Source organism: Eriocheir sinensis, chromosome 10 (assembly GCF_024679095.1).
Source record: "Eriocheir sinensis breed Jianghai 21 chromosome 10, ASM2467909v1, whole genome shotgun sequence".
NCBI classification, from domain to species: domain Eukaryota; kingdom Metazoa; phylum Arthropoda; class Malacostraca; order Decapoda; family Varunidae; genus Eriocheir; species Eriocheir sinensis.
Window position 1 is genome coordinate 3,840,726 of NC_066518.1, and position 24,884 is coordinate 3,865,609.

Genomic DNA, 24,884 nt, shown 5'->3' on the forward strand with positions numbered 1-24,884 from the left:
GTCTGAGGTTAAGGGTTCAACAGCCTCCAACCTGGAATCGTATAGTTCCTGTTGAGCTGGCCTTCTATCAAAAGAAATTGAGTAATGCAGAGTAGAGTCATCGGCGTAAGAATGGATAGGACTGTTCGTTTTGGAAAGATCATCAGAGCCCAGAGGGACACCACTGTTGACAGGTTTAGGGGAAGAACAGTGACCGTCTACTGCAGCAATGATAGATCACTCAGAGAGAAAACTGGAGATAGAAACCGTAGGAGGGTAGTTTGGAAAGCAAAGATTTGTGCTGTTAATATAATAAAAAATATATATATGCGAGGGGAGACGTCTGGTGTGTAGCTCAAGGTCAATGGATGTCTCTTAGCCTTGTTATGCGATGTTGCCTATCCCCATCAATTACTTTTCTAAATAAGGAGGAAATGACAAACACGATAATTATACATATTGCGATCTATGGGTGAATGGAGAAGAAAGAAGAAGAGAAAGCCAAGAAAGAGGAAGGGAGTTAAGACTTAAGAGGTGGCGGCAGTCAGGAAGGTCAAAAATGAAACAGAACGAGTTGAAAAAAAAGAGTTAGGTTAGAGTAGAACAAACCAGTTGAATATGCCGATGAGAAGAAAAAGAACGAAACAAGAAAAAAAGGAACAGAAATATATGTAAAAGAGACGGAAGAAATTAAATTGTGGAACGAGAAGAAGAAAAAACGGGAGATTGGCAGATAAAAGCTTAATATGGAGGGAACCTGAGAGAGAGGAGAGAGAGAGGAAGAAAGCAGAGAATAAGCACTGTATTGGAGAGAAGCGGAGAGCAAGAAAAAGAGGTGAAAGTAAGCAGGGAGAGGAAGAGAAAGGAGAAGGTGAACCCAGGCAGTGACAGGAAGAAAGAAGAGAGGGCAACTTTTGGAGAGAGAGAGGGAGAGAAGAGTAGACACGTTAGGAAAGAAAAAAGACAGGTTTGAGCTGAAGGAAGATGTAAGAGGAAGGGCGCCGTGGAATTAAGACGGAGAAATAGAAAAGACATGCGATTGCAGTTGAAGATTGATGGAAATTCGATTTTAATGCATAATTACAAGGTTAAAAGGTCACGGTGCTTGCGGGGGGGGAGCAAGAGGAGGAGGGAGTGAAGGATAAGAGAGGGGGAGCTTGTGGAGGGAGGGGAGAGTTTAGGGTGGAGAGGTTGTGGAAGGGGGCGGGAGAGAGAAGGGCAGCACCATGGATTCATAGACGGAATAAAAACGAACTACAATGAAAAATATAAAATAGATCGAGCTGGTTAAAGAAAATGAGAAACAAAAAGCATTCATATGGAAGGGAAGACTTGTGGTATATCGAACATTACTTCAACTGGCAAGGCATAACACGGGGGCCAAGATATGCAAACAAACAAACGCTACGCAATGAGAAATCGGCCTCAAACAAAACATAAACACTTGAAATAGGTAGATGTTGATTCTCGTATATTCTTCGTCTTCTTCATTTTCCTTCTCCTCCTCTTTTTTTCCTCTTGATCTTCCTATTCTCTTCTTCCTCTTAAATTTACTCTTCCTCGTCTTTCTTCTTCGTCCTCTTCCTCTTCCTTTTCCTGCTCTTCTTCCTCTTATTCTTCGTTTTCACTTCTTCTTCTTAAATTCATTCATGCCTTTCTTCTTTCTTCCTCGTCTTTCTCTTCCTCTCTCATCCCTCAGCTCACTCCTCTCATTCTTCCTTTCCTCTTCTTAAATTCCTTCCTTCCATTCTTCTCTTCCTCTTCCCTCTCCTCCCTCTACTCACTCCTCACTCTTCGTTTTCTCTTCTAAAATTCCTTCCTTCCTTTCTTCTTTCTTCCTCGTCTTTCTCTTCCTCTCTCCTCCCTGAGCTCACTCCTCTACATATTCACCTACACTGGGCGGGAAGAAAGCCGAAGCATGCACGAGAAGTATTTTGCCCATTAACGAGTCATTAACACACGCACGCAAACCCGTGAACACACCAAGCCGTGCCTTCTACTCGGGGGAACTTATGGTATGTACGGGTAAGACATTTTGGGTGTTTCAAGCTCATCAACGTCCCCGCGCGTGGCAGTAAATATTTTAAGTGGCGCTGGGAAGTATAGTTCGGTACATAGTTTTTCAGCTATCCATTAACAAGCACACGCGAGCTCGTTCGTATTCCGCCTGGGTGTGAGGTGATGCATGCTATATTCGTTCCCCTAAAATATCCCCCACTTTTCCAGCGCTATGTATTGAGAATGAGCGAGAACCAGGAGGGAGAGACACTGCTTACATAAGTGACGTAAGCATCAGACAGTTATCCTATTACCTCGTGGTCTAGGGCAAGGTTCTCTATCTGGGGTAACTGTTTTCCTGCTTTAATCACTCTGTCTCCCTCGCTGTGTTGTATCGACTTGAAAATGCTATGCAGTGTTTTTAGTGCATCTGTATACGCGAAAATCAATACCTTTTTACTGCCTATCAACTCGAGCTAGTGTGCATGGGTGTGAGTTATCTTTCTTGGGTAGCTGTTTCTCTACTTGGATTCTGTCTCTTGGCTAACTGTATTTGTGCTTAAGTCGCCTCGCACATCAGGGGAACTAACGACATGTAGAGCAAGACAACCAAAGAAGAGGCGGCTGAGTTATCGTCGGAGTGAGCACATCTTCATATTTCATCCTCAACACAAACAAACACAAAGCGGCCGGTAAACATTCTGTGAAGTACTCGTGCTTAGGGTTACTGTGCTGGTCAAGGGAGCAGTAATCAGAGGAGGGCTGGGGAAGGGGAGGGAGAAGGGGGGAGGGTTGCAGACAGACATGGTGGGGAGAACTGCATGGACATGGGGGTGCGGGGGAGTTGATTGGGGGGTGGGAGCGCGAGGGAGAATCATTAGGTTGGACATGCGGGGAGGAGTCTGGAGTAAGTATGCAGGGAGTGTTGGAGGGTACTAAGCGTAAAAAGAGTGTGTGTGTGTGGGGGGGGGGGGGGGTAGGAATGCAGGGGAACGTTGGAGGAGGGGAAAACAGGGTCGAGTGGGGAGAGTGGGCCTGCAGGGAGAGTTAACTTGAGTAAGGATGCATGGAAGACTTGAGATAGATATGTGGGGGAAAGTTGAGGGGTGGGTAAGTGGAGGAGAACTGTGGGGGTGGATATGGGAAGAGTATTTAAAGGGTATGAGGGGGGGTAGTGGGGAGAATATTGGGGGTGAGTGGAAATCCTGGGGAAAATTAGGCAGTGACCATGCGGGGAGGAGTTTGGGGGAGTCGGGGGGGAGAGAAAACTGGGGGGTGGGTATCGGGGGAGGGGGGGGGGTGATGGAGGGGGATGGGCTGGTCTGTGGAGTGGTTTTGGCAGGTGTGTTGAATTGGGCGGACATGAGCCAGGTGAGCTAGGGTGTTGCCAAGGGAGAAGGGAAGGGGGAGGGGGCCCTAAGCTGCGCGGTTGGTCACTATTAGCCTTCAACTTGTCTGCCATCACCGCTGCCTCCTCCGCACGTCCACCATTAATTATACACTGGCGCGTTAATCTGATTCATTTTCACTAGATGGGACCTCTAATTAATTTACCTGCTAATTTTCTACGAGAGCTCCGATCATTACGAATCTGTATCTTCGCAACTCCTTAATGATACAGGCTTCCAGTCCGCAATTTGTTCTCTGCTCGTACCCTGTAAAAGAGCCTTGACTTGAGACTGTCTAAATAAAAACCTACGATGATAATTATACTGTACGCCTTTCTACATCAGCTCCCAACACGCTTCTATCACTTTCTGACTCCTCCTGCTGTCTACCTTCTCCTCCTCTTCCTCTTCCTCCTCCATCTCTTCACCTGCCAAAAAATAGTTGCATGTACTTCTTCTTGTTCCCTTTTTCTGCCGCCTCCTCTTCCTCCTGCTCCTTCTCCTTCTCTTCACCCGCACTATTTGCATGCCCCTCAGCCTTCTTCACTTCCCCGGGACTTTACGCCTTTCTACTTAGCTCCTACAGGCCTCTATATATCGATTTCCACCTTCTGCTCTTTCTCCATTCTCTTTACCTCATCCTCAACAGATCCTTAACCTTTCCATGCCTCCTCTTTCACCCGCCACTTCTCTGCCTTTTGACACATTATCGCTCTTTATAACACCCTCTTCCCTCTCTTGTTTCACCTCCTGCTCCGCCTCCTCTTTCTCCTTTATTCCCTAACTGCATGTCCCTCCCGGCCTTCCCTACCGTCCTTCACACCTGTTATCGTCTCTCATCGCACCCTTTACCTCTCACTCTCCCCCCATATCTTCCGAGGCTTCTCTTAATCTCGGCCAGCAACCGGGCGTACCTGTATCTCTCTGGTTATCTCGTTCCAGTCTGCCGGCGTACTGTCTCGCATCCCTATACCTGTTCTTCCTCAACCACCACCGTCACCTCCATCTTCACTTCTTCTTCCTCTTCCTCTTTCTCTCTTTTTCTTTGTTTTCTCGTCCTCATTTTCTTTTTCTTTCTCTTTCTCCTCTCTCTTTTTCCTTCATTTTCTTTTTTTCTTTCTGTTTTTTCTTCCTTTTCCTCCTCTATCTCCACTTTCTCTTCCTCTTCCTCTTTCTCTTCTTTTTTTCTGTTCCTCATTTTCTTTTTCTTTCTCTTTCTCCTCTCTCTTTTTCCTTCATTTTCTTTGTTTTCTTTTTCTTTCTGTTTCTTTTCTTCCTTTTCCTCCTCCATCTCCACTTCCTCTTCCTCTTCCTCTTTCTCTTTTCCTTTTTTTTCTCTTCCTCATTTTCGTTTTCTTTCTCTTTCTCTACTCTCTTTTTCCTGCATTCTCTTTGTTTTCTTTATCATTCTGTTTCTTTTCTTCCTTCTCCTCCTCCATCTCCACTTCCTCTTCCTCTTTCTCTCTTTTTCTTTTCTTTCTCTTCTTTTTATTTTTCTTTCTCTTTCTCTTCTCTCTTTTTTCTTCATTCTCTTTGTTTTCTTTTTCTTTCGGCTTCTTTTCCTCCTTCTCCCCCTCCTCCTCCTCCTCCTCCTTTTATCGTCCTATTTTTCCCATTACCATCATTCCCTTACGCCACTAACACCCTTCTGCTTGTCTGCACCCCTCTTCTTCGCCTGTCCCTTTCCTCTTTTCCTATTAACCTTCACCTTTTCTTCCTCTACCAACACCCTTCTCCTTGTCAGAATCCCTCCATTTTCCTCCTCCTGTCTCTCTCCTTTCTTCCTTTTACCCTTCACCTTTTTTTTTTTCCTCCACCAACGCCCTTCTCACTCCGTTCCTTGCCCTCGCCCCTTTGACCCGCAACCTCCTTTTCGAGCTCATAAAATCAAGAAAAGTTATGAAGTGGATTTGACTAAAAGGAACTGAACACGAGAGAGACGCTTCGATAATTGCCTCTTGCATAACCTTCACCCCTTTTTAGATAGATTTAAGTTCCTCGGCAGTTGTATGAAGGCTCGAATTCATGGGTCAAAGGATATTATTACGAGAGTAGCATTTATATGGCAGTGAAAGTATGTGTATGGCAAGTATATCTTCTCGAATTAAGGGGCAAATTATATTATTATGAGCATATTTGGCAGTGCAAGAATATGTATCACAAGTATATCTTCTCGGACTGAGGGGCCAAAGTATATTATTAGGAGCATATCAGTGGAAGTTCATGCAGCGGATGACACGTGTAGCTGGTTCAAGATTGCAGCCGTGTTGTGTCGCCCGCGCACTACCCAATATTAATTTTGTAGGTGCGATGTCTTTCTCCTTGTGGGGGTGTGAGTGTAGGCGGAGCTTTCCAGGGGGCATGTTACGTCCTCTGCGCAAGGAAAGTAGTGCAGATAATAAGTTCCTCCTGCGTCAAAGCTTACGTTAGAGACAGCATTTAAAACTTATTGACAGCAACGGTACAATACGAGAGGTAGATAGGCTCACAATTATTAGACTGACCATATGTTGCATGCGTACAGCTCATTGGGGAAATAAGGAAAGTTCTCGTGCGGTGTTAGTGGAAGTTATCTGTTTAATGAATGAGGTGTTTGCAGGTAGCAGTTTCTAATTAACTGTCATGGTGTTGGTGTGGTGTTGTACGGCGTTCAGCTTGGCGGTGGTGTGCTGTGTGTAACTTTGGTGTACTGCGGCAAGGGATGGCGTTACTCCTGCGACCAGTGTGACGTAAGTGGTGGGGTTCCTGTATTATAATGGGGTCGTGTTCCCTCTTCAGCCTGTGTAGTGTTTAAGTGGTGGTGGGGTTCCTGTATTATAATGGGGTCGTGTTCCCTCTTCAGCCTGTGTAGTGTTTAAGTGGTGGTGGGGTTCCTGTATCATAATGGGGGTGATGTTTCCTCTTCAACCTGTGTAGTGTTTAAGTGGTGGTGGGGTTCCTGTATCATAATGGGGGTGATGTTTCCTCTTCAACCTGTGTAGTGTTTAAGTGGTGGTGGGGTTCCTGTATCATAATGGGGGTGATGTTTCCTCTTCAACCTGTGTAGTGTTTAAGTGGTGGTGGTGTAGTGTTTAAGTGGTGCCGTTCCTTGGGTATAGTGTACCGTGGAGGAGGTGGAGGTATTTCTTCATGAACTACAGTGTGTCTAGTGTAGGTGCTGGTGGTGCTTGTTTCACGGTTGTAGCTGGAGAACGCTGGGAGTAGCCTTTGTTCTGCAGTGGACGAGTAAGGGCTAAGATGATGATAATGGTGATGATGATGATGATGATGATGATAATGATGATGATGATGTACAGTCGGTGGTGTTCTCTATTTCCAAAGTGGACAGTTTAAGTGTTTGAGGTGATGTTTCCAATAAGACTATGAATGTAGCTTCGATGCTAAGTTCCATAAGACACTGTCACGGACGCACCAAGTAACACTCAGTGGCAGTGTCTCTCGATGAGCCAAACACGCTAAACATACCCAGCCTTAGTTTTATTCTCGATACCTAAATATCTCTTGACAACCTATTCGCTCAAACTGCTCTCATGTTGTTTTTGCTAACTCCGAAAAAGCCAGAAAATACAATGGGCAAAAAATCAAGACTCCTCCGGGCCCTCACGCATGACCTCACTACAGCATTCCTATTCACTAATAAGTCACCTTGAACCTGATTTACCCGTCTCCCCGATGTCGTGATAAAGGAAATGATCGTTGACAGAAGCTCAGCCCGTTAAGTTCCCTTCGTATAAGGAACAACGGGGATCAAGATCTATAGAAGGTTAAGTTAGGTTAGGTTAGGTTAGGTTAGGTTAGGTTAGGTTAGGTTACCCTTTTAGCCCCCATCAACGTCTGCGGCAACAACCCACTCAGTACCTACCCTTCCCTAGCCTTAAGAAAGTGAAGAGATGGAGGTAAAGTTTAGGAGAGAGGAGAAATATGTACTGTAAAGAATGGAGGTATATAAAAGAGTGGAGGGAAGGGATGCTCATGGGAGGGGAGGGGAGGGGAAAAATAAACAAAGACCGTACAAAGGGAGAGCACACAGAGATGATAAGTACAATATGAAGAATGTTTGACGCCTTGCCTTGCCGCCGCCGCCTCCTGCCCCCACACGCCGCTGAACACCGTCTGGCTAAGAACACTCTCACGACAGTCTCTCCTCAATCGACTATTAGCCTCGACTCCAAGCGCTCTACGGAACTTCAAACGTCTTATGCAAACGTGAGGAGGAGGAGGAGGAGGAGGAGAAGGAGGAGGAGGATGTGTTGCAGAATTCTTGGGGTCTACAATGTGATACTCAAACACTGATCCTCCGTCGTGAGTGGCAGCCAAGACACGCCACCTGCAGACTTACTCCGGTTTTATATTTACATTTTTCTGCCTCTCTCTCCTTTTCCACACACACACACACAAAAAAAAAGTTCCATTCTTGCAAACTTTCGCTAGAAGTGTCGACGGTCATGCAGTTTCGCGTTCCATCCTTTCTGCCCACTTTCTGCCCCCTCAAGACGTCCATCCCCTCCAAAACCTTACCGCCGAAAGACAACTCATATCACACTACCACTTAAGTGTCCGAAATGTTTAAACACCTCGTAGCTGCGTGCGTCCTGGAATCCGGTGCGGCGGGTTTTGTTGACCAGTAGCTCTTCCAAGGAGTTTCCCAAGCGTTCAATATTATCTCCGTGTCCAATAAGAAAGGAGGATTAAAAAGTCTGTAAATACTAATATCGTTAATGAAGTTCCCCAATGATTTCAGTTATTACACAGCTTATCAGTCTAATACTACGTGTAGACTGCCTATCTTCTTACTTTTAATCAACGTGTCCGGATCTGGTTTGCCGGGAGATTAACGTTAAGCAGCCAGCGGACCGCCAGGCACTCCCGGACCCGAGGTGAGGTACTGGGGGCAGCTTTCACTGCTCAGTGACATTCCAGGGTCGAGTCCGTGCCCGGAGAGGAGACCCTCGAAATGGACTGGGTCAAGCTTGTCGTGCCATGTAGTTTTAAATATCTCTAACAAATAAATCATCGAACCTGTGGATCTTTTTTCCATAACTTTTTTTTTTAATTATGAAAGCCATTTTGTCCTATTGATCCTATGTAATCCCTTTTTACAACATTATCCCAAAATGTTTTCGCTTCACTAATACGAAAGAATAAGGTCTCGAGGCACTATATAATTTTACATCCATTCTAAACCTCGTTACCAGACTGTACTGAACGGTCTGAGGAGTGTGGGTGCACACCATTCCGTGATGGCACCACAGCCACGCAGCGCCGCCCCTCCCTGACAGCCCAAAGTCTGCACGTGAAAGTCAAGACTTCACTAGATGCCCGTATGTAAGACAACAGAGTGTGTGTGTGTGTGTGTGTGTGTGTGTGTGTGTGTGTGTGTGTGTGTGTGTGTGTATGTGACGCACTGAGCACAGCAGTGTTTTTAGTTGCACAGGACCCTGTACTTAATACTAAAGGATAAACCGTTAATTATAGTAAAAACTAACTACAAACAGGCCACCCCAAACCTGCAAGCTTTACTTTGAAGCTCCTCTTTCCTTCTCCACGCAGCTGAATTATTCCTACAAAAGTTTAATCATGGAGTTTAGTGCACGAGAATAAGTAAAATGTAAGTTTGCCGCGTGGTTCTCAGAAAATGTTTCAATGAATAAAACCATGTGTTTTTATGAGGCATCAGGAGCAGGTACGTATGCGTATACAAAGCCTTCTTACAGGCTCGTCACTGAAGGTCTCGGGGAGATTTGTTATACCCTCCTACGATATGGAATTACTCTTAATGGTGCGTAAGTAGACCTTTGCTGACATTCTTCATTGATAAACCAATATATATACAGCAGGCAACTAGCTCCTCAGTTCTTCTCGTGAAAGCAAGGCATGTTCTTTACATTGTATTAAAATAATCAATATTTTTTTCGCATCTGCTGACGAAATATTCTTTCAAATTGGCGCAACATTACATGCATTAAGGAATATACGAGATAAATATATCACGAAACCTAAACTGAGACAAGGAAAGAAGCCAATGAAAAAGACAAAAGCAGCCTCAGCCTCACCAGCCACACTCCACAAGGACAACCCCCCCCCCTCACCCCCCACCCCAGCCCCTTCACCCGGCTGCTGAGGAGGCCGTCTTGTTGCCCCCGTTTCCAGGTACAGCCCCACAAGCCGCCGCTGCCCCGCCCACCCTCATTCTGCCCCTCCCTCTCCCTCCATTACTGTGCCGGAGGACTGGGGCGTCAAACACTTATAAACGCTGCCCCCTTCCCCACTCTTATGAGGTTTATTCAACGTTCACCAAAAATGGCACGCTACATAATTAAGTATAATTTTAAATGATTTTAGGCCGTTCAGAATTTTCTAATAATTTGTATACGATGGTCTGCTACCCATCCTAAGGGCAACTCGAGCGATGATAGGTTGATGTGTATTGATAAACAGACGCACAGGAGGGAGCTGGTAACTACGGGCCGGTTCGACACTCCAGCACGGAGTCATTGAAGCGCCCAAACCAAACTCTGTTCTCCACAATGATCCGTTATTTCTACTCAATACCAAATACTAATAATGACATTTCCTGATGTGTGGTTTTCTAAAGTTTCCTTCCTTAATATCAACGCCAGACACTATATACTACAAGGAAATTTTATAGTATTTTGTGTTTGGTTGGGGAGCTTACAAACTTGTGTATAGGACTGTACTACTGGCCCTACGTGTTGCCGCTGCTGGGATGACTCAAGAGGTAAGTAGTTGAGCAGTATATATGAGCGCATTGGCCGATGTACGTTTCTGGTGAACCCTGCAAAAAACGAGGTCCTAGAGCCCGAATGTTAAGGGACGCAAGTCACACCAAAACACCATTTAGGAGACGGAGAGGAGCCATAGCCGTGGATGACAGGCCGCAATTTAACACGCCTCGCTACCTGCCTCTCCCTGTCCTGACCTTCACTGAGGCTTGGACCTTCTACCGAGCTAACAAACCTTAATGTTCCCTCTTATGGCAGTAGCAGCAAAAGTGGAGTCAAACATTAATTTCGATACTTTATTTTTTTTCTTTATGATATCCTAAAACTGTGAAGGGACAAGAATATAAGTAAAAGTATGTTTCTTCTCGTTACCCTTCCCCCGCGGCACAGACTCCACCACGGAAAATTAGAGGCGACCCTGGAACTGTTGCATAACACTCCATTTACATCAATTTTTAAAACATTTTTCTAAGTCTTCACGAAGTGTTACAGTTGGTCAAAATGTGCTGCCACGGCTACCCAGGGACGAGTAGATGGTATTGAACATTTGCCAAATCTTCCAATTCGTTTGTGCCATCCGTGTCGCAATACCACGGCTTCTTAAGGGAATTATATCAGTAATGGGAAAACTATTTGTACAGATGAAACTCCTACCTTGAAAATAGTGCATCTGGACTTGAAAAAAAACAACTTGCAGATTACGAGAAAAAAAAACTTTATTTTTGCTTATTTTGTAATATAAAACTAATAACTCATGAACACACACACACACACACACACACACACACACACACACACACACACACACACACACACACACACACACACACAGCACTGGATGACTGACTGAGCATCTATTAGGAGCCAAATACGTGGTTGACTGAGATCTTATTAAATTAATGAGTTACATCGAGACGAGCAATTTGTATACGACCGAGATCCTTCGCGCTAAGCAAGTCGTTTTTGGAGCCTCTGTACATAAACTGCTTCATGTAGGAGCTAATCGGATGAATCTTGAAAGCAAATTAATTATCGAGACGAGGAGACCGCCTTCTCCCTCGCTCGTTTGGGGAGGGAGAATCAGTTGGCCATGAACCCTTATGAGGAGGAGGGCAGGTCTCGGGACGTCGTTTTACGGTAACCCGGCACCAGTCCCTTGACCCCATCTTGGAGGACCCATTCGTCAGCTTCGCACTGAGGTGTACGTACAAGGCAGGTCATTGTCATTCAGAGCCAATGCGGCAGGCGGAGGTGACGTTCCCGCTGGAGATTCCGTCCCATAGTCTTTTGACTTAGGCTGTTAAAGTACATTCTCCTTCAGGAGACTAACCCGGAGCCTCTTCGTTGCTTCAACTGCACTTATGTCGTCAGGTATACGTGTATATGCAGGTAGTGCATATACCCGTATGAACATGCGTGGCGTATGGCCCTGGAAGGCTAGTGAAAACTGGGTGCCAGATGCCCAAACTCTGAAGAGGGACACCATGCTAAGTTTAAGGCCTGACCTGTCCGCCTGAGGAAATTACATCTATGGGCCTTTACACTTTGCTCCTCAGGGACCAAGCTTTCCCCCATGCGGCACCAGCAAAGGTTGGTCGAAGCGCTAGCCCGACCGCTCTCCCCGCCCTGCACTCTACGTGAGCACCACCACCACCACCACTGTGTGTGTATATGTGTGTGTGTGTGTGTGTGTGTGTGTGTGTGTGTGTGTGTTTTTACGTCTCCGCCTATTGCTCCGGTAGGCTTGCTTGAGGGGCCTGGATGGTATTCGGCCCCAGCCCGTCATGGCGCAGGCAATTGTTTATATTGGCACCATCTTCTCTTTTGTGTGTGTGTGTGTGTGTGTGTGTGTGTGTGTGTGTGTACGCGCCGGCGAGGACGGACGTTGTCGCAAAAAATTACCATATCTACATCTAGCTTGGCTCAGGGCCGGCCCATATGCTGTACGCGGCTGCCCATGAGCAGCCAGGCATGAAAACATTCCCCCCTCACCAGAACAGTATCCTTGGGGCGCGTCAGTCTGTGTTCTTGTCCCGGACGAATGGCTGCGGGTCAGGGGAGGCTGCTCAGTGACGCCACATACCAAACAACGCACACCAACCCAACTATGAGCGAATACACACTTACCTTTTTGTTGTTGTAGATGTCTCGAGCGAAGTGCCAGTGGTAGGCGTCTAGGGAGTAGGAAAGCTCGAAGGACGTCACCCACTCCTCGTCGTCCCCTTTGCCCTGCGTTAGGAGGCCGGTCACCTACAGAGAGTGGAAGAACAGACTCAGCGGCAGCCATGGTCAAACTGAACAAGGATACATTTCGATGCGACACTGAAAAAGGGAAAGGAAAAATAAACGAAAGTGAAACTCCATCCTACCTGAAACATTTCGAGACAACAGTATGACGCTCAGGGAAACTGCTAAAAATATTGGTTCATTAAAGTTGCGTAAATTTTCAGCGGTCTTTGAACAATATAACGGTTTAACGTCGTGTGGTTTTAAACAATTTAGAAAAGTTAGAGTTGCTGATATTTTGGGGGTATTCGAGTTTGAGGATACTTATGGCTATCTGTTTAGACAATATGCACCCACAGGCAAGCAACATTTCTCTGCCCAGCGACAAAGCCAGCGCAGAAAGAGTTAACACTGCAGGCGTCAGAACTAGAAAGCAGCAAGCGTGTCAGAGAAACATTAGTAGATTTTGAAGCCCGATCTTTTTTTTTTTTCCCAACATAAACAATTGGAAGCGGACGCCCAACCCCCCGTCGAGTGGCTTCTGGTGTTCGCGGCCGCCGAGTGGGAGGCGAGACAAGCGTGTACACGAGGCAAGCTTTCTGCTGACTCATAGCAGCACCATGTAATCCTTGACCACGATTAACAGAGACGGCGCTTTTTTTTCCCCTTTACGGCAGGTGATTCGGCAAGGTTACAGTTTCTCCTCAAAAACATGACCACCTGGACGCCGCGAAAGAGGCAACTGCTACCCACATGTTCTAGCCGATGCAATAAATCAAAAAGCTTAACCCACCTGGGCCGACATTTATTATTTTAGTTTCTATTTCTCAGTGGGGAAGTGACGCCATTCAGGTACAAGAGTGCGTATTAAATATTTCGGCACGGTTCGTTTATTATACCTGGAAATTTGAATAAAATAACAGTGACAGCCTTTCATGATACGGTTTAATAGACCTGCACCCAACTAAGTTTACGATACCTGCTACAGATCCACTAATGTACTACGTTATTGATACTGTGAACGAAAACAAGAATGGTAATAGAGATAAAATATAATGACAGCCTTTCATGATACAGTTTAATAGACCTGCACCCAACTAAAATTAAGTTTACGATACCTGCTATAGATGCAATAATGTAAAACGCTATTGATACTGTGAACGATAACAAAAATGGTAATAGAGATAAAAAAAATGTTTAACGGCGGCACATCAGGTTGTAGGACACTAGTGCACACGTGATAGGGTATGGATTTGCTCTCAACCCGGTAGCAGCGGGGATTATGTTTCTTAATGGTCCCTCTAAGCGAGAAAAATTAGAAAAATCATCACTCACACAAACCATTTCATAATATATATCAAAGCATTTGTGATCAGTTTACGTATCATCTATTTTGGGGGGTTTATACCATGGCACAAATTTGGCCCGTCGCTGCTACCGGGTCAAGGGTCAGTTTACTAATTCTTACCTTGGCCGGCACGCCGAGATCCACGAGGACCCACTCGCCGGCGGCCCTCCTGCCGGCACACCACGCCCGGCCGTTGGGCTGGTGTAGGCGGGCGTACTTGACCTGGCACCCCGCGTCCCACGTCGCCGGGTAGGACGACGAGGCGGAGATCTGCCAGTCCAGGACGTCGCCGGTAGTGAGGCCGAGCGGCGAGGAGCAGCCTGCCGCCAAGGGGAAGAGAAGGTCACGGGGGAGAGTCACGTGTAGGGAGTATGCAAGGATAGAGAAAAAGAGCATCCTGCCCGCCCATGGAAAGAAAAGGTTAAGGGTGGCCAGCAGGCGTGGGAAGATATGTAGCATGAAGATGAAGAGTGGGAACTTGGGAAGGAGCAGCCTGCCGCCGAGGGGAAGGGAGGGATGATGGGGGCCGGCAAGCAGAGGGAGGAGTGTTAATGGGAAAGAAATGTAAGTGTTTGAAAACGTTCTGGATTGTTTATGTTGTATTTGTAGGTATAGGAAGATATGCAGAAAAGGAAGAAAGATTGTATTTTGAAAACTTGCTGGGCTGTCCATGTTATCTAGTGGACATTGCTTTATGACTTGTTAGAAATAGGAATGAGTGGTTTGCTTAAAACAAAAGTTAGTGAATTAGTAGAGTTAGTATTGCAGTTAGTTAGTGAATTAGTACAGTTAAAGTTAGTATTGCCTCCACAGTTACCAACATAATCACACTTTTCCTGCCTTTGGTACTGTTTCTACTGATGATTTTAATGTTACAGCTACAGCTACTACTACCACTACACCCCAAAATTATCATTATTTAACAATACAACAGAAAATAGTTGCATTTCACAACTCACAGCCTTGCTTCGTCATTAAGAAAACGTAGCAATTAACAGACAACACAGTTTCACCAACTTTCTCCCGACGGAACACCAACCTTAAGAAATTAACACCCCAACCAAGGCTCTTGACACCCGCAAGCAACACCTCGTCAGGCAGATCCAACGCGGACCCAATCAACTCTCAACATGCTCAAAACAGTACACAAAGCGGCAAGGGAGATAAATTACTTAATATTAGAATGGACGCTTACTCTCTTATCTCCCCGTTTCTGTCTATCTGTTTGCTTATGAATCTGTTTTCCGTCTTTCTATGTCTCTGTTGGTCCGTCTGTTATCTCATCTGAGTGTCCGACTGTTTTTTCGTCTGTCCGTTTGTTTGTTTGTCTTTCACGTGTTTGTTCATCTGACCGTTTGTTTGTTCATTTGGCCGTTTCTTACTTCATCTACGCGTCTCTCTCTCTCTCTCTCTCTCACACACACACACACACACACACACGTCACAATATTGTATCTCGCACGCTTATCTCCATCGTTAACTTTGTACCAGCACACTCCGCAGTTTTCGTTTTAGCCGCAGGACACTTCTGCACAAATTTGAACATCTTCCCATTGGCAGGCCACTCTTGCCGCTGTCGAGCTTTTTATTCAGTACAAGTCCGCACACGGCCCAGCTTAGTACACATAAACCAACGTAAAGAGGTTTAGAGTGACGTTAATATTCATATACTCACCGAGTCTGAAAGTTGTTTGTCCGTCTTTTTTTTTTTTTTTTTTTTTACTTAAGAACTTTTGGCACGTTAACGCAGCCATACTGAAGCATATTTTAAGACCTTGCCAATTGGATGTGGACGCGATTAATTTTAGTTAGGCTTTTTTAAAATATGCATGCATGTAAGCTTGCAATATATTACGTTAGTCGTGTTTGATTTTCTTTTATACAGATGGATGTAAACAATGCTTGGAGTAAATATATCAGTGATGGATACACAGTGGCTTCCAAAAGCTGAAATAGGTTAGTTATGTCTTGAGAAAAAAATATTTCAAAAGGTATTTTCAATGCAATACTGTAAAATATATCAAATGCTGTTTTCAAAATCGACACAGAAGAAAACGCAACTCGTGAAATTAATACGATGGTGTCTTTTACGGATGAGCTGATTCGTTTCAAAATGTACGAAAACACAAATATAAACTTTAAAAAAAACAAAGCATCATGATGAACTTACAAACACACACACACACACACACACACACACACACACACACACACACACACACACACACACACACACACACACCTGTTTATGAGATTCAGAAGTTAAGGTTAGTTTTATGGTTTCCGCACCAGCAAGGGGAGGGAGGTGGTTTTCCTTAAGAGCGCAACTTTGGCCAGAGCTTCGTTTTATCCCAACAATGAAAACTGCACGCATCTCTCCAAGACCACTGATGACTGGGCTATTAGTCTGAAATGTCTATCACGCATTTTTATCGACCATTCCTTCTGTGTAGTTAAATAGCTGTTCGCCTTGACACGAATCCAAGTATCTTTTAATATTTGTCTCTACAGTAATTATTTTTCCGATTTCTGAACACGACAGCGCAGATAAGTCAAAGAGTGTGCGTGCGTTAAATGCCTCCTCAAAAGGTATAATAATTCCTCCCGCCTGTGTGTGCGTGGGTAGAATTAGCAGCACCAAAGGCGACGGGAGAAAAAAACTTACGAGTCTGTAAGTACTACGATGTTTACTTCCCCCACAACATCGACCACCTGCAAAATGTCATCACTATTTGTTTGCCACATAAGTTTGCGCTTTTGTACCCTGCGCCACGCTTCTTCACCGAGGCGTTAAATGGTCGCGCAAAGTAACATCCAGGATCGAAACTCACTCCATGTTTACTTAATACCGACGGCTTTTATGGACTGCATAATACAACAACCTATAGGGTCTTAATAAACAAACACTATATTTTTTTTTTGTTTGTTTAGGACAGTAAAGGCTTGCGTGCACCACAACCGATGTCTGCTGAGATGCTGAACGAAACACAAGAGGCGATAATGAGAGTTTTAGCCAAAAGGAAAATGAGAGGAAGAAAGCATTATGGGAAGTATTACTAAACATTTTGTCGCTTAAGTTCGCCTATTTGACAAGGCTTTCCTAGGACTTTTTGGGCATTTCCAGTAGTTTTTTTACCCTGGTGGTAGTTTGACTCTTCTTCTGTACCATGAACCTAAAGAAATACTCATTAGAACTCAATCGCCTCCCTCTTTGACCTTTAGAAATAGTTGATGTTAGCAGCGAAAGTATCTTATAATGCCAACCTATGAACCTTTACCACGGGTACCTATACTGAAGGTGGAGTGGAAGCCCTGAGGGACGCCGAGCTCCTTCAAGAGGGTGGAACGTAACTCACTGTGATGCATTGCCACAATTTACAAAGGTTATAAGAAACCCTTCCTAGGCTGCCCTAACCAGATAACACGGTGGTCGGGTTGTAAATACTCCTCCTTAGTCACCATAAGACATGGGGCGGTACTATGGCACCTCGACACACTCAGCATCCCAAACTCCACCACCACCACCACCACCACCACCGCCACTACCACAAACACCTCCCCCAACACCACTCTATCACCCCTACCACACAGACCACCATTTCGACAGCATCCCCACCACCATCACTGCTACACCGTCCCTACCACAACACCTCCACCACCATCACTACTACACCAACCCTGACCAGAAACATCAACACCATCATCACTACACCAACCCCTACCACAAACACAACCACCTCAACTCATTAACCTGGGACACAAGGCAAGAGTGACATCTAAGTTATCACAGACTTTCCCTCAGGAGTCCCAAGATATCCATTTACCGACCGGTCAGAATGTGAAGATGGACAGCTGGGTGAACTGAGCACCAATTGCCCGGGCCGGGATTCGAAACCAGGACCGAGGATTAGTAGTTATGCGTGCTAACCAATTCACAATGAAGTATGGCTTTTCACTGTGGGTTACTAATAAATTGGAAACGGTGGAAGGCGTCCGAATAAGCTGTACGGCAGAGCTGCAACCAATCAGCAGAGTCCAAATGACCCAGTTTCCATTCCGCAACACCTACCTTCAGTGTTGCCAGAAGATACAACGAAGGCAGACATATGCACCTACCGTCATCATGAATCTCTGCTTATAAGATGAAAGTGTGACAGAGCAGTAGCCGTTGCTTGCTGTTTCGACGCGTCCACATTGCTCACTAACCATGGATCCGTTAAGCCGCGGGGTCCTGCTCTCAGCTTGCCATGCTTAATTTACTTTACCGATAAAATTCAAGGTAACTGAAAGCAATATTCGCACATGATGGAGTATTTAGCGCAATGCAGTGAGGTTAGCCATCCTGGATATACCTTCGTCGACATCCTCCCGCAATGAATCGCAGCAGGGGACATATTTACCATTCCAGTGAGTGATGCTGAGGGGTCTGTTGTGGGGTTCGTAGAAAAGAGAAATCTGGTCATTATAGTCGTATCAGAAACTGAGCTTTTTTGTCGAGTCCAGGTGTGTGATGTGATTGAGTGGACGCAGATATTATTGTTCCATAACTCAGGTGCGGCAGCCGGCCTTGTGGGGGAGCATCAGCATACGGGTCATACATTTTCAGTTGGGGTTCTTGCCGGGCTTCGGAGCCACTCTTCCTCTCTTACCACCCATACCATGCACTCTCCCTCCCCGCCCTCCTCTTGAGCACCCTTGCGGCTAGTTTTTGTTGCCGCTTCCCAAATATTTACATGACGTTCTTAATAGATTTATGCTCAAGCTACTTACCTGTTTGCTTGATTAGTCGGGAACACTGTACTAACGTAATATGAGCCTCATGCTTGACGACAGGTTGCCACTTCACCGGGAGATTTTTAATGCGATTTCATGCTTAATTAGGTAAGACTCCTCAGTTTCGTCATCAGCAACAAGTAAAATCAAGACAATTAGCGATGAGTGTTACAGGGAAACTAATACAGGTACACAAATTTGCCCTCCACGTAACCCTAAATTACCACGCTTCGACGCACTTCACACCAATCAACACCAGTCTTAGCATTCTTCAATTGCAGTATAATAGTAGTGAGTAGCGGGCAGTGAGTAGCGGGCTTTTTTTTCACATTTGTTTCCTTTTTTTATGCCCTTGAACTGACTCCTCTGCTGTAAAAAAAAAAAAAGATAACAAACTGAATTTATTGTTGCTGTGGAGGATCATTATCTAATTACCGTCATCATAGACTAAGCTTTTAATCTTCAGCGCCGAAGTATCGCGCAAATCAACACCAGTCCTTGCACTCCTCGTTTAAGATTGGAAAGACAAACTATTCCTTATATTACCTTTGACGATTCTGGTTTTCCTGGCTTCCTCGTCTACTGTACTTTTAGTCTTTAGCTCCGGAATATCGCGCACTCAACACCGGTCCTTTCACTACTCAGACTCAAGAAACAAAAAACAAACTATTCTTTACGTTACCTTGGACGATACTTGTTTTTCCTAGCATCATTATCTATTGAATTTTCTTTTCAATTTATGGGACACACGAGCAGCCTGACAAAAAGCACCTCAACGCTCCTCTAACAGCCAAAGTATCCCTAAGTTTGTGCCATTATACCGGCAAATCCGCCTTCGTCCTTGGGGAAACCTGTTCAGCAATTTACGACCTTTCCCTAAGTATACCACCACCACCACCACCACCACCAAGCACATAGTATCCTCATCACGACTAGTCTCCACCGCATGGATGTGGTTGTGTGTGTGTGTGTGTGTGTGTGTGTGTGTGTGTGTGTGTGCTTGGAGGCGCCCTGAGATGGTCGTTTTGCCACCTACCGATAATCCCTATTCCCACTTGCACTGCTGTCTCCTTACTTTTATTTGTTACTGTGGTTCCCTTCTTCCTCTTTGTTACTCTCTCTCTCTCACTAGACAATTTGAAATTTCCTTTATTTTGTTAATTATTATTAAACAACATGAAGAAGCGTGTTGCTGCAGCCCTGTTACCCGCCATCCGACGCGTGAACTGCACTACTTAGCCGACTGGGCAAGATTACAGCAGAAAGAATTGGCTGGAGGCCAGTCGGTCTTCATGGACATAGCACCTCCTTTTATTACCGAACACGATTTCCTCAATATTCGGATAATTTTTTTGTATCACATCGAAACAACGATGGGAAACTCTGCATCTCGACAGAAATTTAACGTGTGGGTAACCCTGGAGCGAGGCTCCTCCCTGGTGGACTCCATCAAGCTCTCGTGCAAGGACTCCACCTGCTGCCTGAAGAGGAGGCGTACGGTCGCCTCCGTCAAGCTCCCCGTGGAAGGCTGGTCTTGCGTCTCAGGGATTCAAGGCTGCCACGCCGAGGGTGAGCTGCGTGTGCCCTTGGCGAAGCTGTGCAAGAAAGACGGCAACGCGGCCGTCAGGGTGCAATTCGCCTCGCTTAGGAAGCCAGTCTTCACCTCTTCCATGCCGCTGGCCTGGCTGCTGGACAACATCAGCGGCCTCCACTTCTCTCTCTTCTGTGACGACGGGCCCGCCTTCACCAGCCTCCGGTGCAACGGGAGGCGGTGTGGCGAGCCTGTCCGGCGGTGACCCTGCACCGCGTGCGGCCACTGACGGGGTGGCCAGGACCGATGAGGCTGATGCATGGGCAGCCTTTGAAGTGACGACCCATGATGACTGGTCCGTGGATGCTGATGATTCATGGGCAGCCCCAGACTTGGTGACCTCTGTTGCTATGGTCGAGGCTGATGATTCATGGGCAGCCTTTGAAGCAATGACCCGTGATGACTGGTCCGTGGAGGCTGATGATTCATGGGCAGCCCCAGACTTGGTAACCTCTGTTGCTGTGGTCGAGGCTGATGATTCATGGGCAGCCTTTGAAGCAATGACCCGTGATGACTGGTCCGTGGAGGCTGATGATCCATGGGCACCCGCCGAATTGGTGACCGCCATCACCGATGAGGCTGATGATTCATGGGCAGCCTTTGAAGCAATGACCCGTGATGACTGGTCCGTGGAGGCTGATGATCCATTGGCAACCGCCGAATTGGTGACCGCCATCACCGATGAGGGTGATGTTCCATTGGCACTCCTTGAAGTGACGACCCGTGATGACTCGTCTGATGAGGGTGATGATCCATGGGCAGCCTTTGAAGCAATGACCCGTGATGATGAGGCTGATGAGGGTGATGTTCCATTGGCACTCCTTGAAGTGACGACCCGTGATGACTCTTCTGATGAGGGTGATGATCCATGGGCACTCTTTGAAGCAATGACCCGTGATGATGAGGCTGATGAAGGTGATGTTCCATTGGCACTCCTTGAAGTGACGACCCGTGATGACTCGTCTGATGAGGGTGATGATCCATGGCCAGCCTTTGAAGCAATGACCCGTGATGATGAGGCTGATGAAGGTGATGTTCCATTGGCACTCCTTGAAGTGACGACCCGTGATGACTCGTCTGATGAGGGTGATGATCCATGGCCAGCCTTGAAGCAATGACCCGTGATGATGAGGCTGATGAAGGTGATGTTCCATTGGCACTCTTGAAGTGACGACCCGTGATGACTCGTCTGATGAGGGTGATGATCCATGGCCAGCCTTTGAAGCAATGACCCGTGATGATGAGGCTGATGAAGGTGATGTTCCATTGGCACTCCTTGAAGTGACGACCCGTGATGACTCGTCTGATGAGGGTGATGATCCATGGGCACTCTTTGAAGCAATGACCCGTGATGATGAGGCTGATGAAGGTGATGTTCCATTGGCACTCCTTGAAGTGACGACCCGTGATGACTCGTCTGATGAGGGTGATGATCCATGGGCACTCTTTGAAGCAATGACCCGTGATGATGAGGCTGATGATCCATGGGCATCCGCCGAATCGGTGACCGCCATCACCGATGAGGCTGATGATTCATGGGATGCCCTCGAATTGATAACCAGTAATGACTGGTCTGATGAGGCTGATGATCCATGGGCACTCTTTGAAGTGACCACCCGTGATGACTCGTCTGATGAGGCTGATGATCCATGGGTATCCGCCGAATCGGTGACCGCCATCACCGATGAGGTTGATGATCCATGGGATGCCCTCGAATTGATAACCAGTAATGACTGGTCTGATGAGGATGATGATCCATGGGATGCCCTCGAATTGATAACCAGTAATGACTGGTCTGATGAGGATGATGATCCATGGGATGCCCTCGAATTGATAACCAGTGATGACTGGTCTGAGGAGGATGATGATCCATGGATGCCTCGAATTGATAACCAGTAATGACTGGTCTGATGAGGATGATGATCCATGGGATGCCCTCGAATTAATAACCAGTAATGACTGGTCTGATGAGGATGATGATCCATGGGATGCCCTCGAATTGATAACCAGTAATGACTGGTCTGATGAGGATGATGATCCATGGGATGCCCTCGAATTAATAACCAGTAATGACTGGTCTGATGAGGATGATGATCCATGGGATGCCCTCGAATTGATAACCAGTGATGACTGGTCTGATGAGGATGATGCCTTCCTGGACGTCACGGCCATCTGTGCTGTCGTTGTGTACATTGTCTTGCTTCACTAAGCAGCCTGGTAACACACTCACCAGTGACCCCCGGCGCAGGCGCGAGCCACATCCTGAGCCACACTCCCGGGGAGCGAGACTCCCTTTAGTGACCGTCGCTCTTATTACACCTTCAGGGGAGGAGCTCCAGCTGTATTTCTTATCTTATCAATGAAAACCTTTACAATAAAACTATTATCCTATTAATGAATTTACCTTACCTATTAATAATAGTGTGCCTATCACAGTAGGCTTTCTTTGGGGGCCTGGTAGTCGGCTCGAGCCCATCGTGGCGCAGGCAAGTGTTTATAGTGACGCCATCTATTCTTGGCGCATGCTGCCTCCCGAGCTCATTCTTGATTTCCCTTTGACAGTTCCTCCAGACTCTTAGACCATAACCACGGAAAAACTCACCACAACGCCCATACTCCAAGTTCCAACTACGTGTTTCCAGACCTTATTCCTTTGTTATCAACTTTCCACGAACCACTTTACTGGATGATGAACACTTCTAAATATTATCCATATATCTCATATTTACTGTAATAATGATCCAACAATCTGATATTCACTGTTAGTAATAATATGACGCAGATGTGCAAAGCAAAAAAAGTAATTGGGTGTAAAGTACCATACGTGGAATTCAAAGAAGGTGAAAAACTATAAAACCTGCCGCTGAGTAGTAAATGAGAACTTTGTATTTAGCGGAGAAAGACTGAGTACAACATGGAGAGGCATAGGCTAATACTTGTTGTAATACTACTATATACGATGATGATGATAATAGTAGTAATAATAACAATAATAGAGCAAGTAGGTATTGGATGTCCTCTGGTCTCATTAGTAACAATCCAGGGGTGTAGTAGGCAGAAAGGCAACTAAAATTAAGAAATCGCAATGGACGGACACGGGATAAAGGGAACAGATATGGAGGGAAAGAGTACCTACGCGACACTCTGGGAAATAACTAATGTATGAAGAACCCAAGGCATGTTATCCACGCATTGTGCATGAAATAAAAGTTAAGCACGGTTATTTTTTCTTACTTATCAAGATTTATTGGGGAATAGTTGCCATTCAAAAGAATTAAGAATATTTTATCTATTCCTTTATAGTTTAGCAACAGCCCTGTCACCCGCCCACACCACAAGCAGTAGCGGCAACATGACCACCACCAACAACTATCACACAAAATACTTCCACCATCACTATCATCACTACCTCCATAAACCATAAAATTCCAATACCAATGACAATATTAATCTTACTGCCATCAACACCACCATTGATATCAACAGGAATACCATTACCAATATTAGTACCAACAACAATACCATTACCAGCACTATATGGTACCAGCAACAACAACAACAACAACCATTAATACAACCACCACCCGCATCCCCAGCGCCGCCCGAGTTAGGTGTTAGTGGAGGCCGTGCGGCGAGACAGCAGGCAGCAGCGGGCGGGCCAGGCAGCCGCACCTCACCTGGCGGACTCGGGTTCTCCAAGGGCGCCTCCGTCGATATGATGGGCGGAAGGAAATCGTCGGCGTCGTCAGGCAGGAGCGGAGAGTCGCCCTGGACGCTGCTGGTATTGTAACTATACTCCTCCTGCCCCAAGACTTCCACGGCCGGCACCTCCTCTGGCGTGACGGGCGGAGACTCACCTTGGCTCTCCGCGGGGGGCCCGGAGGCGGCGGCCTGTGGTGGCGGCAGCAGCAGCAAGAGAAGCAGCAGGAGCAGCCAGTACCCCTTGGACGCCACGCCCTGCACCACGGCAAGGGCTCGCCACCATCTTGGCTCCTGCAACGGAAAGAATTATCTGTTAGACGCATATAATTGTTTCTTTATTAGTGGTCTCGCAAAGTACCAATTAGGTCTATGGAGATAAAATACCGGGAAAACAAAGAAGAATGTTTAGGGGGAGGGGGGGGGGGGAGAATGAAAACCACCCATCTGCGTTTAAGTTAAGATTACAACACAAAAGGTAACTCATCATTTTTGCTGGGGAAAAGTTTACATATTATTATGCAGTTCTTGAACATACTGCTCCGGTGTGCGGCCGACTTCAAAGAAACTCATTATTTCAGCGTTACTTGTAGGGCGAGCCAACCTCACCTCCCGACTGTGAAATTCCACCAAGCAGTAATTAACGGGGTCTCACCAGCACTTACGAAAACTTCATCATAGTTAGCCAATGAAGTTTCCAGTCCTGAGTCATGTAAGTTTATCCCAATCAAATTCCACTCTTTAGTTTTATCAAATCTTCCCTCCTTCCTTCAGACCCCTTTCCCCTCTCACTAACAGGTTACACAAGGTTCGCACTTAACTCTGACTCTTTTCTAAGTCTAACAATACATCTGCCATCGCCTTAGAGGTTCCAGCCCCTTGATCATTCGACGGGTAAGGAGGCAGGAGGCGGCCGTGGGTGATTACTCCACTTATCTCGCCTATAATCCGCGGCACACCAAGAAGTCTGACATTAAGCCACAACCTTACTGTCAGCCTTAACCTTATCTACCTACCGAGGTCGACTTCCCTCAATGAAAGGTTGATTTTATTAAGCAGATCCCCGGGAGTTGCAACCTCCCGACCTAATCCATACCTCTTCACCGGTAAGAAAAAATATAAATAATCCTTAGAATTCC

At 46.1% G+C, this 24,884-nt stretch overlaps 1 protein-coding gene across 3 annotated transcripts in view; it reads right to left on the reverse strand.

The window, feature by feature from the left end:
- The window catches only part of LOC126996458 (lactadherin-like), a 176,358-nt gene that overhangs the window by 92,215 nt on the left and 59,259 nt on the right, over positions 1-24,884 (reverse strand). For 2 of the 3 annotated variants that reach the window (XM_050856919.1, XM_050856920.1), the window contains exons 2-4: positions 23,724-24,039; positions 13,803-14,002; positions 12,236-12,358 (exon numbers count right to left, since the gene is read on the reverse strand). In XM_050856919.1, coding sequence (XP_050712876.1) covers positions 12,236-12,358; positions 13,803-14,002; positions 23,724-24,039 — 639 coding nt within the window. The remainder of the gene's footprint in view (positions 1-12,235; positions 12,359-13,802; positions 14,003-23,723; positions 24,040-24,884) is intronic. The other variant, XM_050856921.1, reaches the window with a different exon arrangement.